Raw genomic sequence first — 25,791 nt, forward strand, 5'->3', positions numbered from 1 at the left:
AAACTTAATATAACCGATGGTGTTCAGCATCATCACCTATAGGAACCAAGTATCTAGGGAACTCTGACAACATCTGCTATATTATAAACAAAGTATATACCTTTTTTGCATAATTACATCAAAAATCTCATCTCCAGCATTACTAAACCCAGCAGTTCTGGAACTGGAAAGTTTTGCAGTGCCTTTCAAATGGAATTTTGAGTAGCAGTAGGCTAAGAATATTTCAAGTTGTTATTTTGGGGCTTTTTTGAATCTTCACGCTTCATTTTTCCAAAGACATGGAAATAAGACACATGGATATAAGCAGGAGAACTGCTTATTTCTTTGTTCATGTTTTCTTTTAATACTGGGACAGATTTACATTTCAGTTACTCAGCTCCTAAGTCACGCCTACTCGTTTAGGTAATGAAAATACTGTCCCGTGCCTGCTGCGTCAGGTGCTTCCTTTCACCCGGCCCTTCCTTCAGTAGCTGTGCTGTGCCACTTCCCATCCTCAGCTCTCTGCTTCCCAGCTTCCAGCCTCTTACAGTTAAGATACAGGTCTGTGGTTATAACAGAAATCAAAGGGGTCGTAATGAAATGGTTGTAGGAGAGTAGTGGAATCTACTTTTAATTCATTAGTTTCATGGATGTGCAAAATCTATTAAAATTGTTTTCAATACATACGGCTTGTTATTGTTTGTTCTTTCTCTGCCTTAGAAGAATCTAACAACGTTAGAAGTGTGTCACATTTCTTAGGCCCAAAAGTGTGGAAAAGCTTTTAATGGGAAAGAAAATGTTTTTTGAAAACTAGAAAACTGAGCAGTGAAATAAATTGAGCCTCAAAAAGTGATTGAAATCTCCAAGTCAATATACAAAAGGCATCCAAAGACTTGTGAAGTCTGACAGAATCTCTTTAGTTTGAGGTGTCTTTCATTTTGCATCAGGGCTTACATTTTTAAAAAATAGAAGAAAGCAGTGCTGTCAGGTGAAGCGGGTTTGAAAGCAGGCTGCCTGTTCATGAAAGCCTGAAATTGTGCACAACTCTAGATAATGCGTCTTCAGCAGATAACTGAAATAATACATTTCCTAAATTGGTTGCATTAAGCAATTACTGATACTGTAGTGGAAACCATATAATTTTCTTCCTTCCTTGTAGCCTCAGCGCCGTGTCACGTTTCACCTCCCAGATGGCTCCCAGGAAAGCTGCAGCGACAGTGGGCTCGGAGACCACGAGCCCCCGAGCGGTGCTGGCACATCGCACCCCCTGCCCCTCGGCTTCCCCCAGGAGGAGTACTATGAGCAAGCTTCACCCAACAGCCGGACGGAAGGAGACGGCAACTCAGACCCCGAGTCCAGTAAGTGATGAACTCTGGTCATCTTAGTTGTGAAATCATTTGAGTATCAAAAGCGGGCTTCTTTTTCAGGCAGTTATTAAAACTGAATGTTGGTTTTAAGGTGGCCAGAGAAGCCCTATGCTTCTAAAAATGTGAAGTCTGACCGTTGGAAATAAAACACTCTTGAGCTGTTAAGAGTTTATGGATGACCTGGTATTTTTATGGATCTGCTGTGCTATACACAGAGGAGCTTTCTGGTGAGGTTAACGCTGTTGCCCTTACAGTCATAAATACTGTGCTGAGGGAGTTTATGCTTTTTAATGCGTTTCCTTATCTGACACTGCTGCGTGTTGCAGTTCAGCAGGAGGAACTTCTGCGTGATGAGTAGGTCTGGGAAGACACTGCCGTCTTCAGAAATAAGGGTTTCTCAATTGGTCTATCGAGAGCAGCTATGGTATGTAGTGGTAATCTCAAAAGAGTTTGTTATCTTACTTTTGCCATTATCACTGGCTTCTTACGATATTCAAAACAGGCAAAATCAGGGTGAGCTCAGGACCATACTAGATCTATGGATACTGGTATTGCTTTCTCTGCCGTGATGTGATAGCCAGTTAGAGACTCCACTGTACTTTAGTCAATTGTTAATTGTCCAGGGGCTCTCTATCTAGATTAAATTGAACCGTGCCATTGATAAAGAGTCACCTGAATGTTCGTAAGCCTCTAAGGCCTTGTTAGCGGCCTAATAAGTGATTTGAAAATACATCTGTTCTGGGCAAAACTTGGCCCGAAAGGTGTATTTCAGCTGCTTTAGCGTATCATGAAGAATGAATTAGTAAGTCCTATGCACTTGAAATAGCTCTGTGAGAAGGTAGTTACATCTCTGCACTGGCAAATACAGCATCCAGCAGAGAGCATTACCTCCCAGTCAGGCTGGCTCTGACAAATTCAGGCTGGCTCTTGGAAATCACACTGCTGCCTTTGGCTTGTTTTGCCTAAGACTGGAGTTTGAGGTGCTTGTCTGTACAGACAAAGTCCATTCTCCCTTTTTCTTTTCGTTCACAAACTATTAACTGGGGATCCTCAGTTTCAGACTTTTTAAAATTCGTAAAGTTACATGGTTCCTGAAATAATGCCAGAATATTATTTTTTCTGAGCTGATAGACAGCTGACAAGAACCATCAGAGGTTTTGGAAGTTGTGCTGAAAACACTGTTTATCATTTGCTTTTGTTTGTGTTTATATATCTGAGGCTGTAATATACCCTTAAGAGTATTCTAGGCAGTCAAACTGAATTCTTCACAGAATGAAGCTCTAAAGGGCTACAAGTCTGGCCCCAAAGAAAGAAAATATCAAGTTATATATTGTGTTTGCTGCTTTTACTATGCATACTCATGCTCTGAACTTGCTTTCCAGCTCTCTGTTGTTGTTTGTAACTCTGGTATTTATGCTTTACTGAAGTGAGCATGGTGTACGTGAAACCAGTATTTGGGTCCTTTCATGCAGAGTGTGTGGGACAGGACCTGTTAGAGGACTCGTCAGAACGGGCTTGGGGATCTTGTCTTGCTGTTTACAAAGAGGCTCAGGCTTTGGATTTACGACTGCTTTTTGAGACCAGTTTTTGCAATTTCAGAAGAAATGTGAATCATGACTCTTCTAGAATGTTGCCCTAAAAGTAATACAGCTCTGACATCTGAATATCATTGTCACCTATCACTGTGTGGAGACTAAGCAGGCATCAGATGTCAGTTCAAGTGTGAAGCTGAAGAAAGTTTAATCACCTGTCTAATTACCTGACAGTTCAGTTTTAAACTTGAAATCACAGTTTAATTAGCATTTATGTTTTGTGAAGATTTTTTTCCCTTCTAACTTGTATTTATTGAAACAGTTTAATTGGCACAATATAGCGTGATGCTTACAGTGTGGAAAGCTTAGTTTGCATTCTTTTTAGTGTTCTATACTCATATTAATGGCAGCATCTAGTGGCAGACAAAAAAGCAGATACAATAAAATGTCTGTTGTGCACTCTCATACTTCTAAGTAAAAAAAGAAAGGGAAGACCCACAACAGTTTAATTCAGTATGCTGCTGCAACATGACTTATGTATGTAAGAGCGACCAAAGTATCGTGTGTGCTTGTCTATGAAAGTGTTCAGCCTGAGGTTCGTCGTGTTCAGTTGTGCTTGTGTGACACATTTAATCAATAGTGAAATAGTGAAAACCATTTTGAGTTGATAGTTTCCTCTAGAAACACGATGCTAGATTTTTTGATGTTAGTGTACAAACATTCTGCTAGATTTTTTTCTTGTAATTTGGAATGGCATCATATATTTGAAGTATTTCCATTCTTCTTTCGTGGACCAAAATGCTGTTAATGTGGGAAGATAAAGGAATTATATGATCAGATAATCTGAATAGAATTCCTACAACAAAGTAAGCACGGCCTTCATCCTGTCTCAAGATCTTTAGTCAATCTGAAACGTTGTCTAAAACATTAAACCTTATTAATCATCTGATGGTGATTTAATTCAACTTTGCCTACCAAGGAGACATATAGTTGGGATGAAACAACTTCAATAACGTCTAGAGCTACTGAGATGTTAGGTGGCTTATGAAAGCTCATGACAGATGCCACATCACACAGGGTTATATTCAAAAGTGTCTTCTCCCTCTTATTTTTCCTGAATACCGTTCTTAGGTTTTATTTGTTTCTCTAATATTTAAAATTATTGTGGTTTGGAAACTTTTCATTTATTAGCAATAGCAAAGCATTCATTACAAAACAATGAAAAGATGAGCATAACTTAAAATAACAAAAGCTGAGAAATATTTGTGAGAGAAAGCTGTAATAATTCACATCCAATATAGGACTGAAACAGGGGAAAACATAAGAATATAGTGATTAGAAAACTAGGAACAATTTATGTGTACACCTTTAAAATTAATTGACTGTACTAATTAAAATTAGAAATAGGCTATTTAAAAAGATTTATCTTTTACTTTAGTTGCCTCCTCAAAAAAGCATAATGTGCACTGTAACTTCATGGTCACTCCAAGCTGGTGTTGCCAGAGGTGTCTGTGGCTGCTTGTTTGTATCTCCCAATTGCACCTTCTATTGTGGCAGTACAAGCATTTGTAGAGCTGCTTGGGTGAACTGGGTAGAAGAATTCATCTGGGTTCAACCTTATCGAGGGGGCAAAAAATGTTATTTTTCAAATGGATCAGTTCCCCAGTTCCATTTGTTTCATGAGGCACTACTTGTGGACAGCAGACGAGTGAATGAGAAGCTCGGGCAAAGCTTATGCTGGCTTTAAGTGATCATCAGACTTCAAGAGAATTAGTTTTAAGAAGAATTAAGACTGTAATCTATGGTATTTAGCTACATAAGAAAGAGGTTTGCAGCAAGGATGACATCTGTTCATGATTAAAGATAGCATATGTTTCTTCCCCAAAATTAAAAGAACACTTTCACCTTGCCTTAATTTTTGATAAGGATGATGTTGATGAGAGCAAAGACAGGCTGATGAAGAGTGATGATAATGGAACTAAGAGTCAGAGGAGGTTCAGTGCATTCATGTGGAGGACAGGAGATAATCTTCCTCCCAGGATATCAAAACTGATAGTGTTTTCCTTATTTTTCTGTAATTCTAAAAGACAAGGTGTCAAGAAACAGAAGTGCTTGGTCAGGCTTTGCTACTGGAGGCCATTTACAAGAGAGAAATTAAGATGCACGTAAACATAAAACAGTAAATGGTATCATAGGGTTCCCAAGAATAGCACTAGATTAGCTCTACTATCTCACTTCAATGACATGTATTTTTAATATTAGGGAATGCATGTCTAGTTAGTCTTTATAGATTTAAGGACTAATAACTATTATTATGACATTAAGGTGGAACATTAGTAATTAAAAAGGAAAAGAGACAGATTAATACAAGAATGGAAAAATCTTCATCATGATCTTCATTAATGAGTTTGGCATTAAAAAGCAGGAGTGTGTCGATATATTCTGCTACCTCAAAGCCAAGCATCACTGAAAATACAGAGGAGGAGGTGTGTGAGACAAGAATTGGATTTTGCTAAAGATTTGGAGTAATAGCAGTGGGATGAAATCTAATAGTGGAGAGTCTTTCTCATAGGAACGGGTGTATGCAACTAGTATATAAATCACCAGCTGAAAATGACATAAAGAAAAAAACAACTGACTATTACAAAGATAAACTATAAATCACCAGCACACAATGTGATTGTGAAAAAATCCTGGGTTACTCCTAGTATAGGAAAAAAATGAAAGAAAAAAACCACCAAGGCACTGATGATACCACAACTGGCTTATTATGAATAGTGCTGGCTTCCCACATTACAGAAAGGTGAACTCGCTTGAGAAACAGGTGTAAAGAAATATTATTAATTACAAGGGAATGGATTGCCTATATATAGAGAAAAAGGCATGAATATTGGATTGTTTAAACTGCAAAGTTAAGGCTGGCTGGTGATTAAGACTCAAATAATAGCAGAGAATGGGGGCCAAAATGAAGCACGGGGTTGCTTCACAGGCACGTGAACGGGTGCTGTCTGTAAACCAGCTGAGGCCAGAAATTTAGGGATGTCAAAGGAGATGAGTGAGGACGTACAGAAGTGGGGAATGAGAATGCTAACTGATTTTAAAGGGAAACTCCATACGTTTATGAGAGGGCAAGTAAATCACCCTCCTTAATTAGCAGCAAATCTAGTCTGTGATGTAAGAGGTCTCTTGTCTATGTTGGTCATATGAAAGCTGTCAATGAGGGTGTTTGTTGTCTCCATCCTATGTGAGCCCCTGGCTCCCAGTCCCAGCTCCAGCTGGGCACTGGGTGGGAGCCTGTGCCGCATTCCCAGGCCAGGAGCTTGGCCCCACCACGGAGCCGTGCTCAGGGGGCTTACCTTAGTGATGGGTTGTGGGGTCCTGAAAATCTTGTTGGTGCCATTGTGAAGAAGAAGGGGTCAGCGCTGCCCACTGAGAGCAGACAGCCAAAGGTAGGAGGCTCGCTCTCCCTGGGGAAAATAGCTGCGTTTTTTGCCGTGCTGGCTTGTCTGATAATCAGAAACTCTGCAGTTGCTGAAATATACTCTTTAAACATCATCAATAAGACTGCTCTGGCAGCTGGACTTCAGACCTCATGCTGGGACAGAAGAAAACATAAAACTACAAAGTTTTAAGTACTCTTCCCTGTCCAAAATCTGGGGCTAGGAGTGCTTGCCAGCACATACGGTATTATTTTTTTTAATGGTGTTTTCATTTTTTTGTTCTCTGCTTGTGTGCCTTTACTTATGCAATAAGATTGAAATACAACAGTAATATTTTAATTCTGTTGTTACTGAGTTATAAACACACTGTAGCACTTAGGTATAATTTGAGAAAAAAAGAAAGACACTGTCATTAGTTAAAGTTAATAAATCTTTGGCTAAAATGCATCCCAGTCTACCACATCTGTCCGTTGGGTCCCTTTACTTCTACTGTATTGGGTTTTTCTATCCCCATGACTGAACACTAATAATTAATTCAGAAAGTGCTGAGGTAATTAATCTTTCTGAGGCAGTAGAGTTTGATTGATCTTCTACCTTTAATCAAATTAGCTTGTACGTAGGTGGGAGAATGTAATGGCTGACTACGGTACTGTACCACTTTGTGAAAAGCCAACCTTTTCGATGACCTCCTGAGAGCGTGCCCATGAATCACTTGTATATAAACCACCACAGCAATCATTAAGTGGCTGTTTGATTTAAAAGATGGGGACCTGGCAGAGATCAAAATCAGGATATGCTCAACATTCACATTTTAAAGTATGTCTTCTTTAGAACACAGCTTTATATCCGCATGGCATCTGTTTGCGGGCATTGAATGTCACAGGGCTGACAACTGTGTGGGCTCTCCAGATGTTTTAGCTATCCTTTTCTAAAATAAAATAGCTGTCTAGTCATAAGCACATACAGTGAAGCAAGCCAACAGAAACTCCTATCAAAAAATGTTATGATATACTTGATTTGTTGATGCCTGGAGATTGGGGTGGGGGGAAGAGGTCAGATCGGAGAGGTGAATTTACAATGACATGGATAAGTGGCTTTTGCAAGCGGATTTTTACTTATACCTAAGAGGATACAGATTGCATATTCAGAAATAATTCCATTATTTGGTAATTTGATCCCTGAGTGCCTGACTTAAGAGTTAATAAGGCAGCTGACACAAAGGGGGAAAAATGGACAAAGCAAATTCAATGATAAAATGCAAAAGAAAAAAGATTGTACTGCTCGGACCCTATCAGTCAAACAGCACTATAAACACAGGCACTGATTTTTCAAATATTATACTTTCTGTGACAAGGAGCACTCTCTATAAATTCTTCTAAAAGTAAATTTTAGATATTTTATTGTTGATATTGGAATACAATGCCTTGATGCACATTTTCTACTGTTCAAAGAAAAGTAAGATAAAAGCAAGTTTTCCAAGACGCGCCATCTTCTTTCATGCAAAATCAATGGAGATTGATGGGGAAAATCAATGGGGAAAATCTGTTGGATTTTCTACATACTGGGGTGAAATAATTCAGGCAATAACAAAGTGTTTGTGAACACCATCAAATGTTATTCTTGACTGAGGTTTATAATAGAAGTTACTCTGTATAAAAAGATTAGAAAGACTAGCTCCATCTTGCAGTTTAGAAATCAGTCATTTCTTGTGAAATAATAAGGAAGGCTTTAAAGTGTTTGTTTTGGGGGGTTTTAATAATAAATGAGATCTGACATCTATAAACAGTGATTTAGTGGCAGATGTTCTGTGATATATATTTATGTTATCACTTAAACTGACATGGTAATGGATAATCCTATTTTTTTTCTGTTTGAGGTTTATGAAAGTTTTAAAATATATTGCTATAGCAAACAGCCTGGTGGGGCAGAGGTGGATAGAGAACAAATTTCTTCCCTCTACTTTTTCAAACTCCTTTTAGATCTGACTAGCTGTCATATCTGCAGTAAATAGAGGCCCTGAAGTTTGGCTGGATAAATGGAATCTAATTTGGAGCACCCTGTATCCGGGAGTGTATTAGGGCTTTGATGGTTACGATAGCTTGAAAAGTCACAAAGGGCACAGATTAAAACGGAAAGTTTATCTGGAGCGTATGAAAGCTGAAGTCATTGATAGAGTTCCCTTCTGGTGACAGCTTTGAAGACAAGTGTATCCTACATATCTTAAATCTAGTTATGGATGAGATAGACGTTTATCACAGGGAAGCAGACCTCTGCGAGCAAAGCAATCCCTTATCTTGTCCATGGGGTTTGTGGATGACAAGTGTGAAGACCGGGCACAAGTGCCAGGCAGCAGCGGGAGTCTGGGGCGGCACAGTCACCCCGCTCCTGCAAGGCTTCCATCAGAGGGAAGTGGTCACTGTCTCTTGACAACAAGCCTTTCTTTGCTTCTCATTTTTATTGGGCCACCCACATGGTACGATAAAGTTCATATGATGTTTCTGTTTCTATTACTTAGGAGCCACAAAGCATTTCATTTTATGTCCTTCTTCTGTCTGCCTTATTTTGTCTCAAGCTTTCTCTTTCTTATGTTTAAGAATAGGAAAACACTGATGATGCAATTTCTTTTCTCTTTTTTTTTTTTTTTTTCAACTCAAGCTAATCAGTGGCACCAGGAGAAGCTTTTAGCAGTATGAAATATTAAAGTGTTTGTTAGCATCTAGTTCCTGGTTTAAGACAGAAATGTAGAAAAAAAATCCGGGGGTATTTTATATAATTTAAGCCATGTGAAAAATTGCATGATTATGATTTCATTTGAAGCATCATAATTTATTACTTGACTTCACTGTGATTAATGAAAAATATATCAGGAAATATGTTTAATGACTGTCTGCAGCTACCAGTCTGTCTTAGAAATTAAATGGAAGAATTGTACTTACTGAACAAAGAAGATTCCCAACTGACAGTGCACCTAAGTCACAACGTGATGAGTCAAATCTCATCAACTCAATAAATCTATTGACTGTTGTCCTTGTTTGTGTGGAGATGTGGGGATCCTTTGGTCTGATGTTTTCCTTTTAACTGGACTTCTGTCAGGGAAATAGGATCCAGTCTTGAATATGCATTAGGGACAACTGGAATTTTTGTTCCAGAAATGTTGTGTGTATACATATATTCCTGAAAAGGTAGATATTTTTGCCTTTACTCTTCGAATATCTTTTAGTCTTCTGGAAAAGCAGCATGTTTTTTTAAACTGCTGTTTCTGTATTATTTGAGGTTGTATAATCTGTGTTGTGATCATTTTTTTTTCTGGCTACTTTTCAAAGCTCAGTTTTGCTGTGGTAAGGTCAAGGGAAGGCTCGGGCCTTATACGGGCTCTGCATCAGAGGAACACAGGGCCAGTGTCCTTGGTACACGCTGTTGATCCAGTGAGTATAACACCAGTTTTTCTTCAAACCTACTGCTCAGTGATATTATATACACATTCTGGAAAATCAAATACATTTGTCTGGATTGAGGTTGAGAGACCTAGGCAGAGTATTTATGGTGATACTTTGGCATTTGTATTACATCAGAGGTGGAGATTCTCACTGTTGTGTTTAATACCAAGTAATAATGTCACTGCTTTCTAGTTAGTGGCAGGATTTCGTATGGGCTGTGTTTTGTTCAGAATGCTGTGTGATTCAGTACTTTTGTTGTGAAACCAAGTGACATTCTAATTGTTGCTAAATGTTTTCAGAGTTAACTCTGACACTGTACATTGCTGATTTCAGCAGTGCCAGAAGCTCCTATCTCGTGTATCCCTTCCATAATTCTCATCCTGCTTTCCCGCTATCTTGGTTATTTGTACGTATCCATTGCCATGTTTCAGTTTGAATTAGATTGTAAAGTCTCTGGATTACAGACAGAGAAATTTTGCTATGTATTTGTGGGGCTCCGAGCACAATGTGGTTTTATGCTCCCAGTACAATTGCAGTAAAAATGTTCACTAATATTGTATAATAGAAGTGGAGCTGATCTATACAAATAACATATGCTGTGCTAGCAATGCTGCTAAGTGCATATCAGGTCTTTTTGTTTTCATTTCATCCTGTAAAAATAAATAGTTAGCTTGACTTGTATTGGATTCCCGAAGTTCAGTCACACTGTGAATGATGATGTGAATTGAGCATCTCATCATGCCATGAAAAGGCAGGAGCCGTGTGTGGAGGAGCTGTGCTGATGCTGCTGGGCAGTGCTGCAGTGGGCCAGCATCGGGCTGCTTTCATTTGCAGAGTCACCCGACTGCCACATCAACTGTTTCGTGGAGGTTCTTGCAATATGAAGTTAGTTTAACCTTACGGTATGAGGTGTCTGATGAATATTCACCTGCGTCTGTGCACCTTAATAACACTAATTTGCTGATTGTATTTAACAAATGCTTTTGCGTTCCTCAGATTTGTGCTACTTCTCTTAGGGTGAGCAACACGGTGACATCCTGGATGGCTTGGCTTGGCTGGGGTAATAGGGTGGGATTAGTGAGACGGAACAGTGCTTAACAGCGTCTTCCCTTTTTCCTGCTTTGTGCTTTGAAAAAAACATTGCTCTCTGCCATGCCTTGCTGCCGAGCAGCACTGTTGCAGTGCTTGTCCTTGCGATGCTTAAAGCTCTACTTTAAAGCTCTACTTTAAAGCCTTGGTGCATCAAATCAAAATTCTCTCTAAATAATAATAGGAAGCAACAACTGATCCAGCTAAAATGCTTTTTGCGGGATAAGGACATGTCTAGCTGATTCTGTATGGTCTACTGTACTTAAATTCCTCTCATCCAAAATAACTCTGATTCTTTGAAACATCAGGAAGAACAATGACACACTTTCAATAGCTGTTCTTTTATCTGGTTGTCTTGACTGATGTTCCAAAAACCAGTGTCCCGGAAGATGTGTCCTCTATAGGATGAGATGTTATAAAGTCTAGCCCTCATCTAATACTTTAAAAGAAAGTAAGCATTTCTCTACCAAGAACGACTTTACTCATGTCACATACTAATCACACACCAAAGAAGTGCTTAGAAAAAGACAGACAACCTCTGCCTCTCCTCCTCAGGAGTAGTACATGTAAAGAAAAATAGTGGCAATCAAGGGAAATAGGAATGGTGAGAGAAAGCACTTTGAACACTATAAAAGCATAAATTGTTTTTATCTTATTACAACCGATATTAAAGCTTTTCTTTATACACGTGCTCATTTTTTTACTAGGGGTCAAATATCACTGATTACAGATTCTGCTTACAGAATTCTGTACAGATTCCTGTACATCTGTCTCTAAAATTATCTTCTTAGTTCTCTTTTTTGTGAAGATCACAAGAATCTCTTTCCATCGACCCACTACCAGTCAGCATTACTCTGACCAGTTCTGATACTAGAGTGTATTCACAGCATTGTGAAAAGATGTATGCCAGAGAAGATCTTTAAATAAAACAGGCCCTTTACCTTTCATTTCTATGTCCTGTGAATGGAATGGCATTCGGTTACGTCTGTATGTGGGGTCTGAGTATGATAACTAGGAGTTCAGATGATTGAAGCATGGTTTTGTAAAGACTATTAACAGATAATTAATCAGCTTGTCTTTTGAACCATCCAGTTTTTCATTTGAGGATTCATAATTACCAGATGTTTAGCTTTTGGGAAAAGGATAAGGTACTTTCTTCTCAATTTTATTTTATATCTTTGTTTACATCTGCTAAGCTGCAGAAAGATTTCAAAAGTGCAGTGCTGTGAATTATTCTGGAGTTGGAAAAGGACAATTCTTTTTTTGTGTGTTTTCTTCCTCCTGAAGTCTTCTGATTTTTTTGATACAGTAAGGCTATTTCTGTGGAGGGAGTTTGTGTCTGGATCACTGTACGACTCCTGGCCCTTAATTTGTGTCAGAATGCAGCAGATTGCCAAGTACGTGTCACAGCTTCAGAAATGTTACTCTCTCTGTCATCCTGTAACTGACACAATAGAAGAAAGCTCCAAGGAAAGAGCCGTGACGTTAGTAGGGCTTCCTTTGCTACTGTTACCAGCTAAAACTATAGTTAGTAGGGCTCTAGCATTAACGCTTAACTGCTTGATAAACCTAATGAGTACACTTGGTGTATTTGAAACTGCCACCCTCTGTAACAAGAAAGCTGACTCACTACATCTTAATGCAGTAGGAGATTTTTCCTTCTTTGAGCTGAGACGAGGCACGTACAGGGAGGGCTTTAAGGAGCATTTCCGAGGAGTGTTTGTTTCTAGCACAGACGGTGCTGCGACAGGCATCTTGCCATCAGAGCTCTTCACACAGAGCCCTGGTGGTTGAAAGCAAAGAGAGGAAAAGAAGGAATCACGGCCAATGATTAAAATTGCGAAAGAGACCACTGTCCACATGGTGATAATTCAATGTGCTGACATAAAAAGTAAACACTCTGATAGACAACGCTACCACAGACTTCAAGAGAGGCAAGATACTTAGGAGCAGGGAAAAAAAGAAAATGCCCTGACCTTATTCTAGCTCCTGAGTTATGTGTGAATCATTATAAGGATTTCAAAACTTAAGATACTAATACAGAATCATCATAGAATGGTTAGAGTTGAAGGGGACCTTAAAGATCATCGAGTTCTAACCCCTGTGCCATGGACAGGGACACCTCCCACTAGACCAGGTTGCTCAAAGCTTCATCCAGTCTGACCTTGAACACCTCCAGGGAAGAGGCATCCACAACTTCTCTGGGCAACCCGGGCCAGGGTCTCATCACCCTCACAGGAAAGGATTTCTTTCTAGTATCTAATCTAAATCTCCCCTCTTCCAGTTTAAAGCTGTTGCCCTTTGTCGTATCACTCCACTCCCTGATAAAGAGTCCCTCCCCATCTCTTCTAAATGCCTCTTTAGGTACTGGAAGGGGCTATAAGGTCTCCCCAGATCCTTCTCCGAGCTGGACACCCTCAACTCTCTCAGCCTGTTTTCATAGGAGAGGTGCTCTAGCCCTCTGAACATCTTTGTGACTTCCTCTGGACCCACTCTAACAGGTCCATGTCCTTATGTTGGGGGCCCCAGACCTGGATGCAGTACTCCAGGGGGCTCTCACCAGAGTGGAGCAGAGGGGCAGAATCACCTCCCTCGCCCTGCTGGCCATGCTGCTGGGGATGCAGCCCAGGATATGGTTGGCTTTTCTGGGCCATGAGCACGCATTTTCAGCTCATGTTGAATTTCCCACCTAACCAATAAAGATGTCTTAATAAAAAAACTCCCTCATAGTTTTTCCTTTATGCTTTTTACAAATACTGAATTTTAGGATTTGTTTTCCCTTTGAAACATACTTACAGAGAAATGTGGTTCAGCTTTGTACATTCATCATTTTGAAATGTGGTTCAGCTTTGTACATTCATCATTAACCCCTGTTATCAACTTTGTATTTCTAATCTAATGAGTTCAAGAGAAATTACAATACAAGTAAGCAGATGTTTTCTCTTTTGTGTAACACCTATTCTTGCTGAATAAGGAGAAAAGATGATATATGTAGAAGGATATTAATATTTCTTGTTAAAACATGCTTTGCAGGCTGAAGAAACTCATATACATAATGATAGTCAAAAGTCAGGGAGTAAAAATAGGAATTTGTTAAAAACAGCTGTGCTGTACAACTCTTTGACAGGAATAGAGGAATGCTTTATCCAGTAAAAATTTCACAATTTGTTTAAAAGAAACTGTAGCTGCTAATTTTCGTCAAGACAGAAGGTTAACAAGTTTGAGAAACGGGAAGTTGATTTGGTCTTGTTTCACGACCGTGAAAAAAGAAATGTTTAACTCTCTGTCAGAGCTGCCATTTTTCTGGTAGGAGGACTCTCTGTAGCATCATACTGTGGTTGCAGTGTATTTTTAATGCTGCCAACTGCACCACCATCGTCTTAACGTTCCCCAAGAATCTTTGAAAGAAATGCTAACACATAATAATAATACATTTTAATATTCTTGCTGTCAGTTATTTTTACCTTTTTTTCCCCAGATGATCTTACAGCCACAGCTCCGTTTCCCCCGGGAAGTGGCAGGAGCCCAGCCCGGGTGTTGGGATGCCCATGCCCAGGGCTTTGTGCGCCGGCAGCAACACGGGGGGGGCTGGGGTCACCACGGAGGGGCAGGCACAGGCTGCTCCCTGCCCTGTGCCGCTGGAGCGGGCATGGCCTAAGTAGTTTTCTAGGTTATTGCGTTAGTATAGACTGTACGTCAGGAAAGATCTTGGCTTTTTAGCCAAATGATTGGCAAGCTGAATTAGAGATGGTCCAATCTATGAATTTAGAAACCAGATCCAGACAGCTGGCTGCACTGGAAGGCAAGAAGATAGTTTCTTATCTGCAATATTGATGAAGCTCCAGTATATATAGTACCGTACTGTGTTGCGTTTATGCTTTAGAACTGATTGCACACTGAGCATATACTGTAACTGTATCTTACTATTTACAGTGACTGAGAGAATCTTGATCTAACGTCCCGTGATAAACAGTCTTTGATGAGCAATGTGCACTTTTGAAATAAGCACATAAACAGAGTAGACGGAGGGGTGGGGAGGGATCACAGGGAGATTTTTCTGGTCCAGAAGCTGGAAGTGAAACTGTGACCCAGACAGGCAGCCAGCATTTCTAATTCACAGTCCCTCTATCCTTTTCCCCCTAGTAAATGTACTCTAATCCATAACCATTTTGCATGCTGAGGTGAGATGTTAAATACAAAGAATTGCTTTTAAATAATAAGCTTATGACACAAACCAGCAAGAACAGGGATCTCAAGGTTAAAGACGGCATTCCTCCTTCAACCTAAGCTGCTGTAAATGAAGAAAGAGATTTAAAAGAAAAAAGGCAAAAAAAGAGCTGTGAATACATCAAAATACATCATGAAAAGATTTTTAAAATCTGATGTCACTGTATCTATAACTAACAAAGATATACTTGTCTTCCATTGTTAAAATATTTTTATCAAGGCAAGATCTTTCTTAGGTGTTTGCTCCATATGTACTTGATTCAAATTATAATCGTCTTTGTTGCATGTAAAACTACTTGCAGAGGGACATATTTTAATGCAGATGGCAACTTTTTTTCCCCCACAGCAGTATAAGATGGCTCCAGTAAAAATATACTATCTTTATTCAGATGTCCCTAGCAACAAAGAGAGGAAAATAAAAAAGCTTTTTTGTCTCAACAGAAATCCCTTTAAAGACAAGCGGGTTTTTCACTCAAGTATCAGTGGTATTTCTGGAACATATTTGAATGTTCCATACTTTGAGCTTCTGCTAGGATTCTGCACTGAGACAATCCTTTTTCATAAAGACACCTATTTCCTGCTTGGCATGTGAGGGAGTTCTTTCTGGAGAGAAATTAAAAAATTGTTAATGGATGACATGAGATGGGCTGCAAAAAAGGTATCATATATGTGTATATATATATTTTAAATTTTTTTAGGAATTTAGGTGGATTCTATAGGTGACTTTTGATGTCATTTTGTAAACAGAAATAATGTAATTTGCTAGATTACTGATACAATTGGAAAAATCTGGCAACATTTTAACTCCTGAAATATCTCTGTAACTCTTACTGAGGACTGTGTAAGCCATCCATCTGCTCAAAGCTTACCTTTGGGCTCTTGGTAATGTACAAGGAATAACTCCAAGTACTGAAGAGAGAAAAATAAAAATAAACCCAGGCTGAGAGGATAGGTATGTGAAGCTATCCGCAAGAAAGCACAGCACTGTGGTTAGCAGACTTCACTGTAAAATCAGTGAGATAAAACCCAAACTTTGTAGTTCTATTTCAACAATTCCTTTTTCCAGAGGAGAGCTTCAACTTAAAAGTGGGATGCCACTTTTCTTTCAGGGTTTGTGAGAAAGAGCTTTCACTGGAATCCTTGAGGGAACTTGCATTTTTATGCCCATTGTGTCAGGAATTTATCTAACTTCAGCTCATGTAGGAAGAAGCCTCAGTTGTAAAATGTATTTGTAAATTACTGTTTGAGAACCTTGAACTAAAAGACCTGGTTTATTTGATGTGAAAATAATTCTGGTTTCATGCGTAAGATCTATAATATGTAACAGTAATGTTGCATTGATTGTACTAGGTTTGTTTTGAAAAAAAATAAGCAACCCTGACTGAACTAGGCAATTTGCAGCCTTGATTAAATAGAGCAGACAGATGAATGACTGAGAAGAAAAAAGAGCTGTGAAGCTACGGACAGAGCAGTTCGCTCAGGCAGTACAGCTTTTCTCTTCTTTTTTCTTTTTGTGTGCTTCAGCTTGGTCACCTACTTATTAGCATCAAAACGATAGCGTTGTAATATACTTTCCCCCAAACATACTGAATTTAGCGCTGCCTTTCAGTAAGGCCCTGGTTTACCACCCTGGATCTTATCTAGAAATGTTATCTGCTGCCACGTGAGCCTCTGGAATTAGTGTGATTTTGGTTAGTCCCGCTCGGCCTGTTGATGGATACATTTTTTTAGTCTAACTTTGAGGTCCATATAGTGGCATCAGGATGGAAGTTATACATGACACAGGCTTTGAGGAGAGATGTTTTCTGCCTCCAAATACAGTGAAACTGGGGTGGTTAATAGCAAGAACTATCAATCCATAAATCATTACAATTACTATTTACAATTATGAATGCTAGGACATAAATGAGGAAACTCTGGGCACCAATGTAACAGGCACAACCACAGCCAAACTTCCCTCTGACTTGCAATGAATAAAGTGATAGATCTGCAGAAATTACATCTTCTGTGAATAAATGCAAATAAATTATACATGAAGGACTTGGAATGGTGGAGGGCATTACTTATTTTTTCAGCAGTGATGGAAATAGATAAAAGACCATTGCTAATATGCAACCACATCTAAAACTTGGCTATATTAGTGGGAGAAATTAGGACTGTGACTTGCTGGCAAACCTGAAGACTGAGTTGTTCATCCACAACACATGAAATAATGGTAGCTCAACACTGATTCTAGGCTGTATTTCCAAGGGACTTAGCATACTTTGGCTTCAGAGCTGTGAATGCATTACAAACTTACTGTCAGGGGCTCTTGAAAGTTGGGCATCTCTCCAGTTTCCCGCTGGAAGCTGAAGTGAAACTATCAACGTAGTTTTCAAAGCATCCAGCAGATATCACATGCTGGTAATGCAGCACACATCACTTACAGGTACGATAATCAGCCCAAGAGCTCGTTAACATGCGGTGTCCTATGGACTAGTTTCTCCAAAGGTCTATGTTCTGGAACTCAGGAAAAAATGTATTAAGTTTCAAATAATCTTTTACATAGAGATTCTGCAAGTCACTGAGTACTACAGAGACAGATTTTTTTCCGGTCACTAGAAAAACAAACTACTCCTGGATGTAAATCCAGCACATTTGATCAGTAAAAATTGTTTTGAAGTATTCATTTTAACATCAAAATCTGTATGTGCTCAGAAAGCTGAACAGTATGTCTGGTTTTAGCCTGTGCTCCTTTATAATGAGTAATTATCTAATGACGATAGTGTTCAGCATGCATGAGAGCTCCTGAAGCAAAATTTGGAATTTTAAGGAAACGCTGCAGTTCAAATGGTAATGTCTCATTTGTATTCTCTCAGTTCCCCAGTCACTATTGCACTTCATAAAGCAACTACAGAAATGGATTGCAAACTTGCATCATTTTTGTGTGAGATGAGAAAAGGCTCAATGCTCCTTCAGTAGTACCAATAATCCTGTTCACACTTTGCAGTATCCAATGATACTGTTCCAAGCAAATCACACATTGTATGAAATATGTTTTCAAGCCTGTCTAGAAGTGCACCACTACTAATATCTTTGGGGATAAATGTGTAACTGAAGGCAGCATTAGCTCTGCATAACCATGTGGACATGAAATGTAATTTTTGTCATCCATCTCTTTATGTGGAGAACCTGGTGATAGCTTTCTTCTAGCAGCAGTGTGCTGGAAAACTCAATTTGGAGTTTCCCTTTCTAGTCTGGGGTTTAGGAGATGGAATATCTGTGTTAACTGTGACTTGTACAGAAGTGTCTACTTCCATTCCAGATAGTGAAGGACGTTGTTCATAGCATCCTCGGCATCAGTTCCATAAGGCAGATTCATAAGTGTAACTACACGTTAATCAGGTTTCCGCCTGGATATGATGGGCAGATGGCCAGAGGACATGCTTATTTTCCTGTTGTCAAAGCCCCGGGGATGCTTTCCAAATGAATGTGTAGATGGAGCAAAAGTCTTTTTCTTGTTGCTAATGTCACAAGCTTCCATCCTACCCAACTGGGGGAGTAACTAACTGAAAAAATGGAAAGTTTGGATTGACCAGAGGCCCCAAATTCCAGTGTATTTCCAGCCACCAACTGAATCCATGCATGAAATTGAGTTTAGTTGACTGTGTTGTTTCAGGAGAAAAATTACTTGGGTTTGTTAAGGTCCACAAAGCTGTGCTTGTCTTGCAAACTCTAGGCTTATCTGCATACTAGATCACACTTACTACTCATGAAAAAAATATTTACCATACAGGTTCATCTGATCTCTCTCCCTAGTGTGACTTGGCCACATATTCACAGACTAACTGTTGTATAGTCTAGCTTTTATATGTGATTCCACTTGTACTACTCCATACAGGCTGTCTCTAACTTTCCATAAAATTCAGATGACCTCGTAAGTGAATTTTCTCTGCAATTTGCTGCTGTATGTAAATGAAATAGTATTGTGTAGTCAGTAACACTGAGCAAGCAATACAGGCTTTAGACCAGGACTGCAAGATCAAGATAAGATTTTATGGATTGTCTTGGTATCAAATCCACACCAGTTAGTTTTTCAAGGTCTTACTGTCATGAAGATTGAAAGGCCTTGTATTGATGCTGCTGTTGTAACAGCAGCACAAGTATCATATGTTTAATAATGACTCCTTTGTTATAGAAAATCAGAGTGCATGAGATGGATTAGTGAATATATTGCACAGGCCGAGCACCACCGAGAGCAATTAAATATCCTGTTTATACAATGGATTTTATTTTTTTTTTAAATTATTTTGGACTACTCTATATGCTGAGAAACACACTATGACTAAGTCATGGGTGCATGTTAAAACTATAAAAACTACATGTTTTTCCTGGAGGCTCAAATTCTGTTCCATGTGGATAAGGCGGTCTTTGGCAGTAGGTTGAACTTATTTCAGAATGTTACACTCTGTTCCGAGAGTTGCAGGTATCTACTGCAGTTGGATATCGAAGTCTGAAGTTGCTTCTTTCATCTTAGAGCAACTTCTTTTGGTGTCTCTCCATTGAGAGTGAGGAGTGTTTATCTGCATCTGTAGGTTTATGTTACAGATCCATCACTGTGGTAGCTGACACCAGCTGTTGACGGAGTGACTTTATTCCCTACCATTTCCCAAAAACCGTATAAAAAACCCCAGATGATCTAGAAACTGTACGGCATATAAAGTGTATGTAACTGTGTTACTTCCTGCACTTTGGACTGCTGTTACCTGGTTTTCAGGGTCTCCTGTCAGTGAAACCCCTCTATGAATAAAGCCAAAATTGAGGCAAAAGTGTTCCTTATTGAGGGAGCTGTTCAAATCCACGTAAAACGAACTATGTGATAGCGTCTTACGCCCGCTTACATCTGTGAGCATATACAACATTTCCATTGAAGAACTTGGCGTCTTGCGTTAATGCAGTAGGCATAAGTCATGTGACGCAGGGGAAGGAAAATGTATCAGTCTGAACCAGTGATGCCTTTGCACTATGTGCTCTTATTTAGTTAATGACATAGTTCCATAAACGACACAGTGTGTTGAGTGAATTGTAGATAAATTCTCTGATGAGTCAGATGCCCTTCTTCCAGTGTGCTTTTAAATGTGAAAGATGTTACTTTTTGACATACTAAAGTTGTTTGGTTTGGCTTTTCATTATCTAGTTGTTCATTTCACAAAGATGGAAGGGTATATCAGCGTTCCATATTAAGCCTGAATAACACAGTTATTATCAGTATGCCTCTGATTTACATTTTGAGTCTGTTAAGGTTTCACAGCCAAATATGCAGAAGAGAATAAAATGAGAATCAAGACTTCTTATGTAGTTTTAATTTCATGTCGTTTGCATGTGCTGCATGATATTCAGTTGATCTTTGGGTCAAATCTTATTTTTCTACAAAACATTTTACTTATTTAGCATAGGATGGACAGTGCGGTTTGAGTGAGCAGCCGCTCAGTTTTTATTTTAAATCTTTAATAGCTACTGCAGTTATTGAACTTTATTTAAAGATTAGTCTGAATAAAGACTCCTCGTAATAATAAGTGCTCCTCGGCACTTCCTTGGTTCTAACACAGAGAGCTGGGGAGCCCAGTGGAGATATTTCTAGAGATAAATGCTCCAGCTGGCACTAGCACAGTTGGCAGTCACTGATCTTTGGGATAATGCACAGACAATCTAGTTTGGCTGGGCAGAGGAATGGGACTGGGATATGATGATGGAATTTAGCTACATATTTCTAACGAATCTACAAAGTGGACCTGGATGTCCACTTGGCCAAGCACTGCCTCCAGGGCCACTTGTTGGACCTGCCAAAAGCTGAGACAAGAAAACACGTTTGATCTTTGCCAACTGGCTGACCAAGCAGCACATGTGCACCAGAGGTGGTACAACCAGGCCAAAAATTAGAAACGATTGATGAGAATATGAGGAGGCTGAAATATATAACTGGAGTATGATTGAGGCATGTAGTGCCCCGCTTCCTTACTCAAATCGGGATCTCTTCTTTTAAATAAGGTGTGGGAATTTCAGAAAAATCTTTTATAAAAGAACAGCAGTGTTAGTGAGGTTTCTTTGACAGCTGTTAGTCCCAGTTTCAAAACATGCATGTGTAATGTTTATAGCTAAACTGGAGGGGGGAAGTAACAAAAGCTTGAATGGCTGCTTATAAATGACAAGCTTGGTAATCCTTTTAAAAGTTTTCTCTGTTTGCAACTGTTAATTAAACAAACAGAAATCTATTTAGCAAAATAAAAATGGTTTATAATGTTAAAATAAATGAACTAGAAACATGAGTATTCTATTTTTAAAGAGATTTAGTTTTCCATTGACAGTAGAAAATAATTTGGCTTCTGTTCCAATTTCAATATATTTCACTATGTAGAAGATATGCTTGTGTATATGCACATAGATGCATATTTATCTGCCTTCATAATGTAGACAAATTATGTGTGCATCTAAACATATGTATATGCAGATGCGTACATCTCATATCTCACTGACTCATGGCTCAGTGTTGCTTAATTCAACACTTTATCAAAGAGACTATTAGGGAGCAGTTCCATGCTTTGTTGGGGAAGGGCAAATATGCCCATGGAAGTCTTGTAATTGGAAATAACAAAGAGCAAAATGCTTTAAAGTCCACCATGGATGTGTGTGCAATACTGTGTTCTCTGTTTAGCTTTTATCTGCAACAGTCGATGTGCATTCTTTAGTTAAATTACATACTCTGAGCAGTTCCAATGAATTCAGTGGGTCTACCCTGAATGAGCAAAGTTAAGTAGGTGCATAAGTGTTTTCAGGCTTTAGGCTTTACAAGCTTTCATAATTAGTGCTCTAGACAACATTAATTAAAGAGTACTTTAGAAAGAATATAGCTGTTTAAACCTCTGTAGTGGTTTGCATCTTATTCAAGGATCCCAATCAATGGAACACGTGGATAATCCACTCAGAAAATGATCCTGTGTTATTATGATTATAGTTTAATACAATCTGTATACATCTTTGCAATTGTATATAATAAACATAACTTTATACAAAGTCACTTCAGTTCAAGGATAATTAAATAAAAGACAGAAATAATGAAAGACAACATATGTTTTCTATATTATTACAGTTTCTTGCAAGTATTGTGATGTATGTTAATCAAATCTGATGAAGAGGCAGGATTTCCTGAGGCTAATAATATTTCTCTTATTTCCTTCTTTAGCCTTGGCCAGAGTTAGAATTTGTATCTCACTCATCCTCCTGTTATTACATAATTGAAGGAGAATTAAAAACAAAGCACTGATTAATAGCTGTCAAATGCTTTTACGAACAAAAAGTCTTACTGAAATGTTAAGTATTCTATCTAATGTATTGTGAGAAGGCTGGTTTGATTTTTTTGTCCCACCGTTCGTGTTACAGTCTCCTGTCTTCATGAAAGCATCTTAGTATCATGTGGCAAATCTCTTCATGTGTGATTGAGTATTGTGTTTGACAGTATAGGATCCCCTGCAGTAGCTCTACTTAAGGATTAAGCACAGTTTTAATTTTTGACACTACTTACCTTTTATGCTGTCTTTTTCTCCCATATTGAGATAATTTCTAAATGCTGATGAAGAAAATTACTGCATCTTGTACTGATGTAGTTGTAAAGGCACAATAAAATTTGACATCTTCCATTTAGTCAGTATGTCTTGATCAGAAATAGGACTATCACTCAGAACAAATTATTTTGAAGCCTAAAGCAGGAAGGATATAATAGTTAAGCACAAAATTACCTGATGGGTCTTTAATCACCCGACAATTATAAAAGAAAAGATCTCTGTCCATTATTGGAAGAGGAACAAAAGACCAAGAATAGAAATAGAGAAAATGACAAACTAAATTATTGAGGGGGTGGCGGTCTCTTGTACTATGTAAAAAACTTACCAGTGCCTAAGGATGCTGAACAGTAACAGGGAAACTCAGCCAGTTCCTGAAATACATTGAGCTTCTTTTCATCTGGCTTTGTATTTTAATTGTTCTCACAGAAAGAAAATACTGAAAAAAATGGGGGTGTCTCCTTGTTTTCCTGTAACATTTTCCTGAAAAAAATAAATGGTGGACCCAGAGTGCCTGCAGAGTTTGAGGTGTGGAAACACATCAGTCTCACAGAAAGAAAATACTGAAAAGCCCCTAGAAGATTGGGGTGTCTCCTTGTTTTCCTGTAACGTTTTCCTGAAAAAAATAAATGGTGGACCCTGCAGAGTTTGAGGTGTGGAAACACATCAACGTGACTGGAAAGCCACCAGCCTGGACACTGGCCTGGAGTGCCAGAGAGAGCAGGACTGCAAGAACCCTTTGGAGTTACCAAAGACTCACATCTTTAAAACAGTGATAGGGTCCCTCCTTGGAGCAGGGCAAAGATATAAAGTTCTGTAAATACTATTTCTCTATTTTCTTTGAAAGGGCAATTTTTTATTGCACTCCCTCAGCACTGCTCCCACAAATTCCACTTACTTAAATTAAGCTCTACTATGAAATGCCAATTTGGCATGATAATACAATAATTATTATACAGGTGAGATTGAATCATCATTTTTTCCCCTGGCCTCGACTCTGTGCCAGTGACTGCTGATTATAAATACTATTAGTGAAACAGAAATCAGCACAGTGTACTCAAGTTTCTTTTCAAATAAAGGGCTTTTTTTTTCAGCATTCAGGTTCCCCATAGGCTTTTAATCAAGGTTATGGGAAAGTCCATAAACTTTCTGCTGAATATTTAACAAGCTGGAGGTCGTAGCAGACATGAGATCCCAAGGACAAGTGAAATGAGATTGCAATCAGGAGAGCAGAGGAGACCTGGAGATAAGCAAAGCTTTGTCCACAGATAATATCTAACAGAACAAACACCAGACACACATTTTCAGGCTTTTTCTGGGAGACTTAATTTTCCCAGTATGGACAGCCATAAAAAGGGGTAAATTCAAATGGTTGCACTGGTTTTAGTCACTGAATTTTGTTGAAATGATCATTGAAATCCAGTCTGAAAAAGTTTAAATAATGGAAGGCATTTAATTATAGTTACACACATGGCTTTTTTACTGACCTAAATCCCAATTCCCTAACACCTTTTTAAAATAAATTCTGTAAACAACCTCTATTATACTGAATTTTAATGCCTGTTTATATGTGTTTAGCCAAGAACTTTTGCTTGCTAGATCTTTATAATTGAACTATTTTTAAGAGTACAGTTGTGATAATATTTTTCCGTATACAAATGGGAAAGCAATCTTGCAGAAACTCTTATCCATGCCTATCCAGCAGCTATAAAAATATAATTATAATAGTCTGCATAACGTATAGAGTGAATATTTAGAAAAGTTATCTGTAATGCCAGCGTGATGGGTATGTAGAGGCTGTGTGGAGTTTGCCCCATGGTTTGAGTTTGCAGCAGCAGAGCCCAGACAGGGGTGAGCCGGTGGCTAAAGGAGCTGCGGGGCAGCACAGGCGGGTATCGCTCAGGTGGTATCGACTTACAGCATCTGCTTTTTTGGGTGATCCTTGGACTTAACTGTGCAACAAAGTTCTCTCCACATTAATTAGTGGGATTTTAACTATTTCCTGAAATTGGTATGTTGTTTATTCTTCATTTGTAGCAAAAAGTCACTGAAAATCTCAATACTTGGTAATAGAGTTTCACAGCCTGCTCTGAATAGTATAGATATAAATTCCTTTTATAAAACCAAGTTGTCTATGCTTTTTATCTGTTTTTTTTTCCCTTGTGTAAGAACTATTAAAATATTTACTCTCAAAAAATCAGCTGAACTTCAGATTGCCATTGTAGCTCAGAAGCTGAGCACGTCCCATTTCTATAAATAGAATAGCATAGTTTTGCAGTAAATCTGTTTAGTATTGTCTGCAGCTTAATTATTATCATAGACGAAAGGCTGATACTATGCTAAATGTTTTCCCTCCTTTTATACCAGATACCATTAAGGACCCTAAACATTAGCAACTGTGACAACAGTTCTAGGTCTGTAATGATTTCCAACAGTCCTTCATAAATAAAATCATTAATTTGGGGCTTCATTCCTAAGAATTGGGCAAATTTTTCTTCAGATGATTCCTTTCATAACTTCTGTTCATTTTTGTTGAAGGGAAAAGAGAGCCCAGAATAGAATTGTAAGCAAGTTGCTAATTTTTGTGACAAAACATTTGCGACGTTTCTGTTACAAAGATTCTAGTTTTTACAGCACTCTTATACCCTCTGTCATTCAGTGAATGGATTCTTTAGTTCAAATATCTTGGCGAGAACCTCCAGCAAGGAAGGCTAAAAGTGATCCAGCATTTTTTTCATTAAATGCCAAGAGCTGGAATCCCTTTTTAATCCCTAATGAATGAGGACTGCTCATCCAGCGTGGCTGGGCTCTCTGTCCCAGATGCGGTCCTCATACTGGCATCCCTGTCCAGACACTGTAATGATGAAAAATTTATGCACCTCCGGAGTAGATATTTTTGCATGCCCTCTTTAAAAACAGGGAAGAAAACACCTGTTTGGGTATTCCCCCTTGCCAGACTTAATGAGGTGAGACTTCTGCAGGGGGTTATGCGGGATGAAGATAACTTCCTATGCGGGGTTGACAGGGGATGATCCGTTGACCCTTGGTTTTTGATCATGTTGTCAAATCACATCTTTGCCACTATATAAATAACTTCATATGAAAAAAAAGTCAATCTTTTGGAT

The 25,791-nt window shown here is 38.7% G+C and overlaps 1 protein-coding gene across 1 annotated transcript in view; it reads left to right on the forward strand.

The window, feature by feature from the left end:
* Positions 1 to 25,791, forward strand: part of PCDH11X (protocadherin 11 X-linked) — a 504,069-nt gene that overhangs the window by 366,129 nt on the left and 112,149 nt on the right. The window contains exon 6 of the mRNA XM_014955203.1: positions 1,139 to 1,337. Within this exon, the coding sequence (XP_014810689.1) occupies positions 1,139 to 1,337 (199 nt within the window). The remainder of the gene's footprint in view (positions 1 to 1,138; positions 1,338 to 25,791) is intronic.

This window comes from Calidris pugnax, unplaced genomic scaffold (genome assembly GCF_001431845.1).
Source record: "Calidris pugnax isolate Ruff unplaced genomic scaffold, ASM143184v1 scaffold38, whole genome shotgun sequence".
Lineage (NCBI taxonomy): Eukaryota > Metazoa > Chordata > Aves > Charadriiformes > Scolopacidae > Calidris > Calidris pugnax.